Raw genomic sequence first — 13,938 nt, 5'->3', positions numbered from 1 at the left:
TGTCTGTAACCCATTCATTCCCTCATCACTGTCTGCAACCCATTCATTCCCTCATCACTGTCTGTAACCCATTCATTCCCATGTTTACTGTCTGCAACCCATTCATTCCCTCATCACTGTCTGCAACCCATTCATTCCCATGTTTACTGTCTGTAACCCATTCATTCCCATGTTTACTGTCTGTAACCCATTCATTCCCTCATCACTGTCTGTAACCCATTCATTCCCTCATCACTGTCTGCAACCCATTCATTCCCATGTTTACTGTCTGTAACCCATTCATTCCCTCATCACTGTCTGTAACCCATTCGTTCCCTCATCACTGTCTGCAACCCATTCGTTCCCTCATCACTGTCTGCAACCCATTCGTTCCCTCATCACTGTCTGCAACCCATTCGTTCCCTCATCACTGTCTGCAACCCATTCATTCCCTCATCACTGTCTGTAACCCATTCATTCCCTCATCACTGTCTGTAACCCATTCATTCCCTCATCACTGTCTGTAACCCATTCATTCCCTCATCACTGTCTGCAACCCATTCATTCCCTCATCACTGTCTGCAACCCATTCATTCCCATGTTTACTGTCTGCAACCCATTCATTCCCTCATCACTGTCTGCAACCCATTCATTCCCATGTTTACTGTCTGCAACCCATTCATTCCCTCATCACTGTCTGTAACCCATTCATTCCCTCATCACTGTCTGCAACCCATTCATTCCCTCATCACTGTCTGCAACCCATTCATTCCCTCATCACTGTCTGCAACCCATTCATTCCCTCATCACTGTCTGTAACCCATTCATTCCCTCATCACTGTCTGCAACCCATTCATTCCCTCATCACTGTCTGCAACCCATTCATTCCCATGTTTACTGTCTGCAACCCATTCATTCCCTCATCACTGTCTGTAACCCATTCATTCCCTCATCACTGTCTGTAACCCATTCATTCCCTCATCACTGTCTGTAACCCATTCATTCCCTCATCACTGTCTGTAACCCATTCATTCCCTCATCACTGTCTGTAACCCATTCATTCCACTGTCACTGTCTGCAACCCATTCATTCCCTCGTCACTGTCTGCAACCCATTCATTCCTTCATCACTGTCTGCAACCCATTCATTCCCTCATCACTGTCTGCAACCCATTCATTCCTTCATCACTGTCTGCAACCCATTCATTCCTTCATCATTGTCTGCAACCCATTCATTCCCTCATCACTGTCTGCAACCCATTCATTCCCTCATCACTGTCTGCAACCCATTCATTCCCTCATCACTGTCTGTAACCCATTCATTCCCCTGTCACTGTCTGCAACCCATTCATTCCCTCATCACTGTCTGCAACCCATTCATTCCCCAGTCACTGTCTGCAACCCATTCATTCCCTCATCACTGTCTGCAACCCATTCATTCCCTCATCACGGTCTGTAACCCATTCATTCCCTCATCACTGTCTGTAACCCATTCATTCCCCTGTCACTGTCTGCAACCCATTCATTCCCTCATCACTGTCTGTAACCCATTCATTCCCTCATCACTGTCTGTAACCCATTCATTCCCCTGTCACTGTCTGCAACCCATTCATTCCCTCATCACTGTCTGTAACCCATTCATTCCCTCATCACTGTCTGTAACCCATTCATTCCCCTGTCACTGTCTGCAACCCATTCATTCCCTCATCACTGTCTGTAACCCATTCATTCCCCTGTCACTGTCTGCAACCCATTCATTCCCTCATCACTGTCTGTAACCCATTCATTCCCCTGTCACTGTCTGCAACCCATTCATTCCCTCATCACTGTCTGCAACCCATTCATTCCCTCATCACTGTCTGTAACCCATTCATTCCCATGTCACTGTCTGCAACCCATTCATTCCCTCATCACTGTCTGCAACCCATTCATTCCCTCATCACTGTCTGTAACCCATTCATTCCCTCATCACTGTCTGTAACCCATTCATTCCCATGTTTACTGTCTGTAACCCATTCATTCCCATGTTTACTGTCTGCAACCCATTCATTCCCTCATCACTGTCTGTAACCCATTCATTCCCTTATCACTGTCTGCAACCCATTCATTCCCTCATCACTGTCTGTAACCCATTCATTCCCTCATCACTGTCTGCAACCCATTCATTCCCCTGTCACTGTCTGCAACCCATTCATTCCCTCATCACTGTCTGCAACCCATTCATTCCCATGTTTACTGTCTGCAACCCATTCATTCCCTCATCACTGTCTGTAACCCATTCATTCCCTCATCACTGTCTGCAACCCATTCATTCCCTCATCACTGTCTGCAACCCATTCATTCCCTCATCACTGTCTGCAACCCATTCATTCCCTCATCACTGTCTGCAACCCATTCATTCCCTCATCACTGTCTGCAACCCATTCATTCCCTCATCACTGTCTGCAACCCATTCATTCCCTCATCACTGTCTGCAACCCATTCATTCCCTCATCACTGTCTGCAACCCATTCATTCCCTCATCACTGTCTGCAACCCATTCATTCCCTCATCACTGTCTGCAACCCATTCATTCCCTCATCACTGTCTGCAACCCATTCATTCCCTCATCACTGTCTGCAACCCATTCATTCCCTCATCACTGTCTGCAACCCATTCATTCCCTCATCACTGTCTGCAACCCATTCATTCCCTCATCACTGTCTGTAACCCATTCATTCCCTCATCACTGTCTGTAACCCATTCATTCCCTCATCACTGTTTGCAACCCATTCATTCCCTCATCACTGTCTGTAACCCATTCATTCCCTCATCACTGTCTGTAACCCATTCATTCCCTCATCACTGTCTGCAACCCATTCATTCCCTCATCACTGTCTGTAACCCATTCATTCCCATGTTTACTGTCTGCAACCCATTCATTCCCTCATCACTGTCTGCAACCCATTCATTCCCATGTTTACTGTCTGTAACCCATTCATTCCCATGTTTACTGTCTGTAACCCATTCATTCCCTCATCACTGTCTGTAACCCATTCATTCCCTCATCACTGTCTGCAACCCATTCATTCCCATGTTTACTGTCTGTAACCCATTCATTCCCTCATCACTGTCTGTAACCCATTCGTTCCCTCATCACTGTCTGCAACCCATTCGTTCCCTCATCACTGTCTGCAACCCATTCGTTCCCTCATCACTGTCTGCAACCCATTCGTTCCCTCATCACTGTCTGCAACCCATTCATTCCCTCATCACTGTCTGTAACCCATTCATTCCCTCATCACTGTCTGTAACCCATTCATTCCCTCATCACTGTCTGTAACCCATTCATTCCCTCATCACTGTCTGCAACCCATTCATTCCCTCATCACTCTCTGCAACCCATTCATTCCCATGTTTACTGTCTGCAACCCATTCATTCCCTCATCACTGTCTGTAACCCATTCATTCCCTCATCACTGTCTGCAACCCATTCATTCCCTCATCACTGTCTGCAACCCATTCATTCCCTCATCACTGTCTGCAACCCATTCATTCCCTCATCACTGTCTGTAACCCATTCATTCCCTCATCACTGTCTGCAACCCATTCATTCCCTCATCACTGTCTGCAACCCATTCATTCCCATGTTTACTGTCTGCAACCCATTCATTCCCTCATCACTGTCTGTAACCCATTCATTCCCTCATCACTGTCTGTAACCCATTCATTCCCTCATCACTGTCTGTAACCCATTCATTCCCTCATCACTGTCTGTAACCCATTCATTCCCTCATCACTGTCTGTAACCCATTCATTCCCCTGTCACTGTCTGCAACCCATTCATTCCCTCGTCACTGTCTGCAACCCATTCATTCCTTCATCACTGTCTGCAACCCATTCATTCCCTCATCACTGTCTGCAACCCATTCATTCCTTCATCACTGTCTGCAACCCATTCATTCCTTCATCATTGTCTGCAACCCATTCATTCCCTCATCACTGTCTGCAACCCATTCATTCCCTCATCCCTGTCTGCAACCCATTCATTCCCTCATCACTGTCTGTAACCCATTCATTCCCCTGTCACTGTCTGCAACCCATTCATTCCCTCATCACTGTCTGCAACCCATTCATTCCTTCATCACTGTCTGCAACCCATTCATTCCCTCATCACTGTCTGCAACCCATTCATTCCCTCATCACTGTCTGCAACCCATTCATTCCCATGTTTACTGTCTGTAACCCATTCATTCCCTCATCACTGTCTGCAACCCATTCATTCCCTCATCACTGTCTGTAACCCATTCATTCCCTCATCACTGTCTGTAACCCATTCATTCCCCTGTCACTGTCTGCAACCCATTCATTCCCTCATCACTGTCTGTAACCCATTCATTCCCTCATCACTGTCTGTAACCCATTCATTCCCCTGTCACTGTCTGCAACCCATTCATTCCCTCATCACTGTCTGTAACCCATTCATTCCCCTGTCACTGTCTGCAACCCATTCATTCCCTCATCACTGTCTGCAACCCATTCATTCCCTCATCACTGTCTGTAACCCATTCATTCCCATGTCACTGTCTGCAACCCATTCATTCCCTCATCACTGTCTGCAACCCATTCATTCCCTCATCACTGTCTGTAACCCATTCATTCCCTCATCACTGTCTGTAACCCATTCATTCCCATGTTTACTGTCTGTAACCCATTCATTCCCATGTTTACTGTCTGCAACCCATTCATTCCCTCATCACTGTCTGTAACCCATTCATTCCCTCATCACTGTCTGTAACCCATTCATTCCCTCATCACTGTCTGCAACCCATTCATTCCCTCATCACTGTCTGTAACCCATTCATTCCCTCATCACTGTCTGCAACCCATTCATTCCCTCATCACTGTCTGTAACCCATTCATTCCCTCATCACTGTCTGCAACCCATTCATTCCCTCATCACTGTCTGCAACCCATTCATTCCCTCATCACTGTCTGTAACCCATTCATTCCCTCATCACTGTCTGCAACCCATTCATTCCCCTGTCACTGTCTGTAACCCATTCATTCCCTCATCACTGTCTGTAACCCATTCATTCCCCTGTCACTGTCTGCAACCCATTCATTCCCTCATCACTGTCTGCAACCCATTCATTCCCATGTTTACTGTCTGCAACCCATTCATTCCCTCATCACTGTCTGTAACCCATTCATTCCCTCATCACTGTCTGTAACCCATTCATTCCCTCATCACTGTCTGCAACCCATTCATTCCCTCATCACTGTCTGCAACCCATTCATTCCCATGTTTACTGTCTGCAACCCATTCATTCCCTCATCACTGTCTGCAACCCATTCATTCCCATGTTCACTGTCTGCAACCCATTCATTCCCTCATCACTGTCTGTAACCCATTCATTCCCATGTTTACTGTCTGCAACCCATTCATTCCCATGTTCACTGTCTGCAACCCATTCATTCCCTCATCACTGTCTGTAACCCATTCATTCCCTCATCACTGTCTGCAACCCATTCATTCCCATGTTCACTGTCTGCAACCCATTCATTCCCATGTTCACTGTCTGCAACCCATTCATTCCCTCATCACTGTCTGCAACCCATTCATTCCCTCATCACTGTCTGCAACCCATTCATTCCCTCATCACTGTCTGCAACCCATTCATTCCCTCATCACTGTCTGCAACCCATTCATTCCTTCATCACTGTCTGTAACCCATTCATTCCCTCATCACTGTCTGCAACCCATTCATTCCTTCATCACTGTCTGTAACCCATTCATTCCCTCATCACTGTCTGCAACCCATTCATTCCTTCATCACTGTCTGCAACCCATTCATTCCTTCATCACTGTCTGTAACCCATTCATTCCCTCATCACTGTCTGTAACCCATTCATTCCCTCATCACTGTCTGCAACCCATTCGTTCCCTCATCACTGTCTGCAACCCATTCGTTCCCTCATCACTGTCTGCAACCCATTCGTTCCCTCATCACTGTCTGCAACCCATTCGTTCCCTCATCACTGTCTGCAACCCATTCGTTCCCTCATCACTGTCTGCAACCCATTCGTTCCCTCATCACTGTCTGCAACCCATTCGTTCCCTCATCACTGTCTGCAACCCATTCGTTCCCTCATCACTGTCTGTAACCCATTCATTCCCATGTTTACTGTCTGCAACCCATTCATTCCCTCATCACTGTCTGTAACCCATTCATTCCCATGTTTACTGTCTGCAACCCATTCATTCCCTCATCACTGTCTGTAACCCATTCATTCCCTCATCACTCTCTGCAACCCATTCATTCCCTCATCACTGTCTGCAACCCATTCATTCCCTCATCACTGTCTGCAACCCATTCATTCCCTCATCACTGTCTGTAACCCATTCATTCCCTCATCACTGTCTGCAACCCATTCATTCCCTCATCACTGTCTGCAACCCATTCATTCCCTCATCACTGTCTGCAACCCATTCATTCCCTCATCACTGTCTGTAACCCATTCATTCCCTCATCACTGTCTGCAACCCATTCATTCCCTCATCACTGTCTGCAACCCATTCATTCCCTCATCACTGTCTGTAACCCATTCATTCCCTCATCACTGTCTGTAACCCATTCATTCCCTCATCACTGTCTGTAACCCATTCATTCCCTCATCACTGTCTGTAACCCATTCATTCCCTCATCACTGTCTGTAACCCATTCATTCCCTCATCACTGTCTGTAACCCATTCATTCCCTCATCACTGTCTGCAAACCATTCATTCCCTCATCACTGTCTGTAACCCATTCATTCCCTCATCACTGTCTGCAACCCATTCATTCCCTCATCACTGTCTGTAACCCATTCATTCCTTCATCACTGTCTGTAACCCATTCATTCCCTCATCACTGTCTGCAACCCATTCATTCCCTCATCACTGTCTGCAACCCATTCATTCCCTCATCACTGTCTGCAAACCATTCATTCCCTCATCACTGTCTGCAACCCATTCATTCCCTCATCACTGTCTGCAAACCATTCATTCCCTCATCACTGTCTGCAAACCATTCATTCCCTCATCACTGTCTGTAACCCATTCATTCCCTCATCACTGTCTGCAAACCATTCATTCCCTCATCACTGTCTGTAACCCATTCATTCCCTCATCACTGTCTGTAACCCATTCATTCCCTCATCACTGTCTGCAACCCATTCATTCCCTCATCACTGTCTGCAACCCATTCATTCCCTCATCACTGTCTGCAAACCATTCATTCCCTCATCACTGTCTGCAACCCATTCATTCCCTCATCACTGTCTGCAAACCATTCATTCCCTCATCACTGTCTGCAAACCATTCATTCCCTCATCACTGTCTGTAACCCATTCATTCCCTCATCACTGTCTGCAAACCATTCATTCCCTCATCACTGTCTGTAACCCATTCATTCCCTCATCACTGTCTGTAACCCATTCATTCCCTCATCACTGTCTGCAACCCATTCATTCCCTCATCACTGTCTGCAACCCATTCATTCCCTCATCACTGTCTGCAAACCATTCATTCCCTCATCACTGTCTGTAACCCATTCATTCCCTCATCACTGTCTGCAAACCATTCATTCCCTCATCACTGTCTGTAACCCATTCATTCCCTCATCACTGTCTGTAACCCATTCATTCCCTCATCACTGTCTGCAACCCATTCATTCCCTCATCACTGTCTGCAACCCATTCATTCCCTCATCACTGTCTGCAAACCATTCATTCCCTCATCACTGTCTGTAACCCATTCATTCCCTCATCACTGTCTGCAAACCATTCATTCCCTCATCACTGTCTGTAACCCATTCATTCCCTCATCACTGTCTGTAACCCATTCATTCCCTCATCACTGTCTGCAACCCATTCATTCCCTCATCACTGTCTGTAACCCATTCATTCCCTCATCACTGCTTCAGCTACTACACTCTAGGTTAACAAGCAATGTTTTCCAACCATAAATAATATTTTCCAACCGTATATTTAAACATTATGCTGTAAAGTTTGTTTTTAAAATGTTCCCCCATCTCCCTTTTCATCGGGTAACTTACCGTGTGTTTAAAAACTAAAAGGCTTGGCAAACAGTATTTAGTCAGGTGCCAGGAGGGCATGAGGTCCCTGAGTAAACTCAGTGCCACCCGATCTGTTTCTACCAAGTTGCTGTGTCTATTTTATCTCTCTATACTAAAGCCATGCAGACTCCCGAGTAGCCCTCAGTTCAGAAATGCCACTGTTGAAAGGGTGACCAAAAGTTAAAGCTGGTGTCAATTGTACCATGGTCAGAAAATGACTGGTACACGACACGAGAGTTGGAATTTAAAACCTTTTTCAAGAACCTTTCAAAACAATGTTATTGACGTTTTTAAAACGTCAATAAGACCCTATCAGTGAGTCCATTAATGTTTATACTGTGTATTGCTGATATCTGCGTGGCTGTGGTGAATTTCCCACCCCCGTTTGAATAAACGGATATGGACTTCGCATTTAGGTTTCCTGTGCATATGAAAACAGTTTGTGAGTAGGACTGTTAGCCAACAGATTAGACCGTAATGTTAAACTAGGGTTATGGGTTTGGGTTAGATGGACTTAGGCAACCTCTGATCACATGACCTTATATCTCGTCAGGTGGAAGGGTACCCTTAGTTTACCATTCCCACAGCGTATGGCTCTCCTTCCCACAGACGTTCTCAGGTTCATGTCTCCCTTCCAGCTGACCTTTGCCCTTTAGCTCCTCTAGCCACTTCCATGTTTATCCAGGGTGGGGTGAGTACCAGACCATGAACAATGTGCCCACCACCATGCCAACCATACCAGGGTCCTGCTTTGTTCATCATTCCACTTCCTCCTCCTCCTTCCTCCCAGCAGGCCCAGAGAGCAGGAAACAAGCCCGCTTCCCAGAAGGCCTCTCTCTCTCTCTCTCTCCCAGATTAAACACGGGCCCTCTGTTGACCTGGGTTCAATTAGTTTAAGAAATCACAAAAAAGTACTTTTATCTGGGTTTGATTGAGTTTGACCAAATAGAATCAATAGAATAGTCACGTAAGTGCAAACCCCACCCATCTGACACTCCAGGCATACTAGAGAAGGGGGAAAAAAACGTGCAATATTTTTGAAAGGTTTTAAATAGTAATAGAAGCCAGTTCTTGGGCCTCTGTGTGGCTTGGCTTGGCAAGAGTCAATCTAGCGTCTGTGCGTTTCCAACCAGAGAAGATATAACTCTCACAGGAAGCCATGACTTTGGCTGTTCTCAGAAAATGGAATGGTGTGAGGTCAAGAGGGCTGTTAGACTGTTAGATGACCTTTTTAGACCCCCCCCCCCCCCCCCCCACCCTGTTAGTCAGGAGGAATGTTCATGGCTCAGCTTGGCCATGAAGGGTTAGCATACAGCGAAAGCAGTCTGAGTGGTGTTTATGAGTTGCCTTCCAAAACTTAAGTTGTGTCTCCTTCAAGACTGCAGTAGATCCCTAAGATTTCTAGACTAAACTTGAGTATCTTTCTCTTCTCTCGTTCTGTAGACCATGCCTCTGAGGTGCAGGTGACCATGATGCTGACAGAAAGCGGTAAACTACGAGGACTTCATCACAGGTAATCCAGTCAATCAAATCATCACGGGGAACATCACAACAAGCCGAGATCAGGCAGATCTCTGTTTTTTTTATTCTGTGGGTGTTAGTCAGTAAGTCAAAGGGCCTCTGGCGTCCTTGTTTATTTCCACATGGCGTGGCGAGACACGTATGCAACTCGCGCTGAGCTGTCTGCTCCGCCAATGACTGTCATCGTTCTAATTCTATGGTCGTAACAACCAAATTTCCCTCGACTGGAAACTTGCGTTGAAACCTGTTGAGTCACCTTGCACAAGGTTCCCAACTAGATTTCCCCACACCAAGACACCATCTGTTTAAAACGGTTGCTTTGGATCCTGGATGTCAGTTGGAACAATTGAATTTATTTATAAATTGTACAACCAAATTCCCCCTAAAATAAATTATTTTAAAGAACTTGTTTCCAAAAGTGGTCCTCCGAACAGCGTTCCAGCCGTGACGATATACCACAATATATATTACTGGCATAATAACATAAACTCCCTTGAACTCGGCACTACTTTGGAAACTTGTCTAAAGGGTCTTAGCACCACCTTGTTGAGCTATGGTTTCCCATACTAAAGATGACTAACTGTTGTCGTACGGTTGTTCCTCATTCTGTGAAAACCCTTAAACTGTCTCTACAGTTTGTCTGCTACGCTAAGGGCCCCTGTGTTGTTGCGCAATCATGTGACGTAGCAATATTTGATTCTGTATTTTAAAGCCTTATCCAGAAATTAGAATATCACCAGAAATAAAAGCAATTGGGTGAGGTTGGTGCTGGAGGGGGGGGTGAGGTTGGTGCTGGAGGGGGGGGTGAGGTTGGTGCTGGAGGGGGGGGTGAGGTTGGTGCTGGAGGGGGGGTGAGGTTGGTGCTGGAGGGGGGGTGAGGTTGGTGCTGGAGGGGGGGTGAGGTTGGTGCTGGAGGGGGGGGGTGAGGTTGGTGCTGGAGGGGGGGGGTGAGGTTGGTGCTGGAGGGGGGGTGAGGTTGGTGCTGGAGGGGGGGTGAGGTTGGTGCTGGAGGGGGGGTGAGGTTGGTGCTGGAGGGGGGGTGAGGTTGGTGCTGGAGGGGGGGTGAGGTTGGTGCTGGAGGGGGGGTGAGGTTGGTGCTGGAGGGGGGGTGAGGTTGGTGCTGGAGGGGGGGTGAGGTTGGTGCTGGAGGGGGGGTGAGGTTGGTGCTGGAAGGGGGGTGAGGTTGGTGCTGGAGGGGGGGTGAGGTTGGTGCTGGAGGGGGGGTGAGGTTGGTGCTGGAGGGGGGGTGAGGTTGGTGCTGGAGGGGGGGTGAGGTTGGTGCTGGAGGGGGGGTGAGGTTGGTGCTGGAAGGGGGGTGAGGTTGGTGCTGGAAGGGGGGTGAGGTTGGTGCTGGAGGGGGGGTGAGGTTGGTGCTGGAGGGGGGGTGAGGTTGGTGCTGGAGGGGGGGTGAGGTTGGTGCTGGAGGGGGGGTGAGGTTGGTGCTGGAGGGGGGGGTGAGGTTGGTGCTGGAGGGGGGGGTGAGGTTGGTGCTGGAGGGGGGGGGTGAGGTTGGTGCTGGAGGGGGGGGGTGAGGTTGGTGCTGGAGGGGGGGGTGAGGTTGGTGCTGGAGGGGGGGTGAGGTTGGTGCTGGAGGGGGGGTGAGGTTGGTGCTGGAGGGGGGGTGAGGTTGGTGCTGGAGGGGGGGTGAGGTTGGTGCTGGAGGGGGGGTGAGGTTGGTGCTGGAGGGGGGGTGAGGTTGGTGCTGGAGGGGGGGTGAGGTTGGTGCTGGAGGGGGGGTGAGGTTGGTGCTGGAGGGGGGGGTGAGGTTGGTGCTGGAGGGGGGGGTGAGGTTGCTGCTGGAGGGGGGGGTGAGGTTGCTGCTGGAGGGGGGGGTGAGGTTGCTGCTGGAGGGGGGGGGTGAGGTTGCTGCTGGAGGGGGGGGTGAGGTTGCTGCTGGAGGGGGGGGTGAGGTTGGTGCTGGAAGGGGGTGAGGTTGGTGCTGGAGGGGGGTGAGGTTGGTGCTGGAAGGGTGTGAGGTTGGTGCTGGAGGGGGGGTGAGGTTGGTGCTGGAGGGGGGGGTGAGGTTGGTGCTGGAAGGGGGTGAGGTTGGTGCTGGAGGGGGGTGAGGTTGGTGCTGGAAGGGTGTGAGGTTGGTGCTGGAGGGGGGGTGAGGCTGGTGCTGGAGGGGGGGGTGAGGCTGGTGCTGGAGGGGGGTGAGGTTGGTGCTGGAGGGGGGTGAGGTTGGTGCTGGAGGGGGGGTGAGGTTGGTGCTGGAGGGGGAGTGAGGTTGGTGCTGGAGGGGGGGTGAGGTTGGATGCTGGAGGGGGGTGAGGTTGGTGCTGGAGGGGGGGTGAGGTTGGTGCTGGAGGGGGGGTGAGGTTGGTGCTGGAGGGGGGGGTGAGGTTGGTGCTGGAAGGGGGTGAGGTTGGTGCTGGAGGGGGGTGAGGTTGGTGCTGGAAGGGTGTGAGGTTGGTGCTGGAGGGGGGGTGAGGTTGGTGCTGGAGGGGGGGTGAGGTTGGTGCTGGAGGGGGGGTGAGGTTGGTGCTGGAGGGGGGGGTGAGGCTGGTGCTGGAGGGGGGTGAGGTTGGTGCTGGAGGGGGGGTGAGGTTGGTGCTGGAGGGGGGGTGAGGTTGGATGCTGGAGGGGGGTGAGGTTGGATGCTGGAGGGGGGTGAGGTTGGATGCTGGAGGGGGGTGAGGTTGGATGCTGGAAGGGGGTGAGGGTGGGGTTGGTGCTGGAGGGGGGTGAGGGTGGGGTTGGTGCTGGGGGGGTGAGGTTGGATGCTGGAGGGGGGTGAGGGTGGGGTTGGTGCTGGGGGGGGTGAGGTTGGATGCTGGAGGGGGGTGAGGGTGGGGTTGGTGCTGGAGGGGGGTGAGGGTGGGGTTGGTGCTGGGGGGGTGAGGTTGGTTGCTTGGGAGGGGGGGGGTTGAGGTTGGCTGCTGGGGAGGGGGGGGTGAGGTTGGATGCTGGGTGGGATGGAGGTGCTGGATGTGTGTGTGTGTGTGTGTGTGTGTGTGTGTGTTTGGGTGGGTGGGTGTGCGCACACTGTGTGGGTGATTCTGTGAATGTCGTGTTGGTCACGGGCCCACACCTTCCTCTTCCCCTTCCTGAGGTCAGGCGGTCACAGCGAGAGACGTCTCTCCTCCTTTCATCTGCTCTCCGAGATACATCCTTCCTCTGTCTGGCAGCCTCCACCGTCCTGCCGGCCAACACTAAAACTCATTTTCCCAGAATTACCTCCTGTGTGACACATTGTCACGCAATGGGCTTTAACTGGTTTTAACACCTCACCAATCTTCAACAGAATATATACCCACTCAGTGGAGTTGGTTTTACCCTGCTGAGACACAGGTTGAATAGTATTTCCCCTTGGGTGGCAAGTAGAGATGGAATACTCATTTAATAGTCCACGTATTATTAGGCTTTGTGTCGGGAAAGGTAGAAGACACATTTTTACCTTTGAACCAAAGGACCGATTTTAAAGTATCTATATTGCTAGATATATTACTGGTATCTCTTGCGAAATAGATTTTTATCCCAATGAGACACAACTGGATAAATACATTTGACCTCTTTGACCTTTTTTATCCTTCTCCAAACTACTGATTCGGATCACATGGTATTTTACATGATGCTTCTCTTTACTCACCCGCTTCTGAGCCAAGATGGTGGAATGGGCTTGTTCGCCATTACAGCCGACTGATCTACAAAAATCACCTTGCATCGTAAATAACTACTCATTTTATTATTCGTAGATCAGTCATTCACAATTTACCCATGATACAGTGCTGTTTTGATCCTCTCGACCACATGACATAGATGTCTCTGCCTCATATATTTCTGAACAGCTGAAATACAACTATTATGACTCTCAGGAATACGATGACCCTCACAAGTGTCTTGGTAACGCCGGACTACCAACTTTAGTCTGTAGCGTCCGAACAGTTTGGACTACACGCTAAAACATTTACATTTAGGTCATTTAGCAGACGCTCTTATCCAGAGCAACTTACAAATTGGTGCATTTACCTTATGATATCCAGTGGAACAGCCACTTTACAATAGTGCATCTAAATCTTTTAAGGGGGGGGATTAAAACGATTACTTTGTCCTATCCTAGGTATTCCTAAACCCACTCTGTGGAATGCTGTTTTGCTGTAGTACTCCCACAGGCCTCACAAGACTCATCTCAAGACCCCCCCCCCCCCCCCCCCCCCCCCCCCCCTGATACCAGTTCAGAACAGTAATGGAAGTGCAGTATATATGGAGACTGTTTTGGTGCCCCCCAAAAAAGGGTTAAATACATGTAAATAATAATAATCCTGTTTTATTTTTTTATTTTTTTAATATTTCAGATATAGGACAGACTGAGCAGCAGCTAGGTAGACAGTGGGGCACTG

The 13,938-nt window shown here is 49.2% G+C and overlaps 1 protein-coding gene across 1 annotated transcript in view; it reads left to right on the top strand.

Moving 5' to 3' along the window:
- LOC129869469 (tyrosine-protein kinase RYK-like) overlaps positions 1–13,938 on the top strand; it is a gene marked incomplete in the record, with an annotated part of 143,829 nt that overhangs the window by 86,083 nt on the left and 43,808 nt on the right. The window contains 1 exon segment of the mRNA XM_055943921.1: positions 9,521–9,590. Coding sequence (XP_055799896.1) covers positions 9,521–9,590 — 70 coding nt within the window.

This window comes from Salvelinus fontinalis, chromosome 14 (genome assembly GCF_029448725.1).
Source record: "Salvelinus fontinalis isolate EN_2023a chromosome 14, ASM2944872v1, whole genome shotgun sequence".
NCBI lineage: Eukaryota > Metazoa > Chordata > Actinopteri > Salmoniformes > Salmonidae > Salvelinus > Salvelinus fontinalis.
Note: the sequence above shows the minus strand (reverse complement) of the source record. Positions and strands in the feature narration are given on the sequence as shown.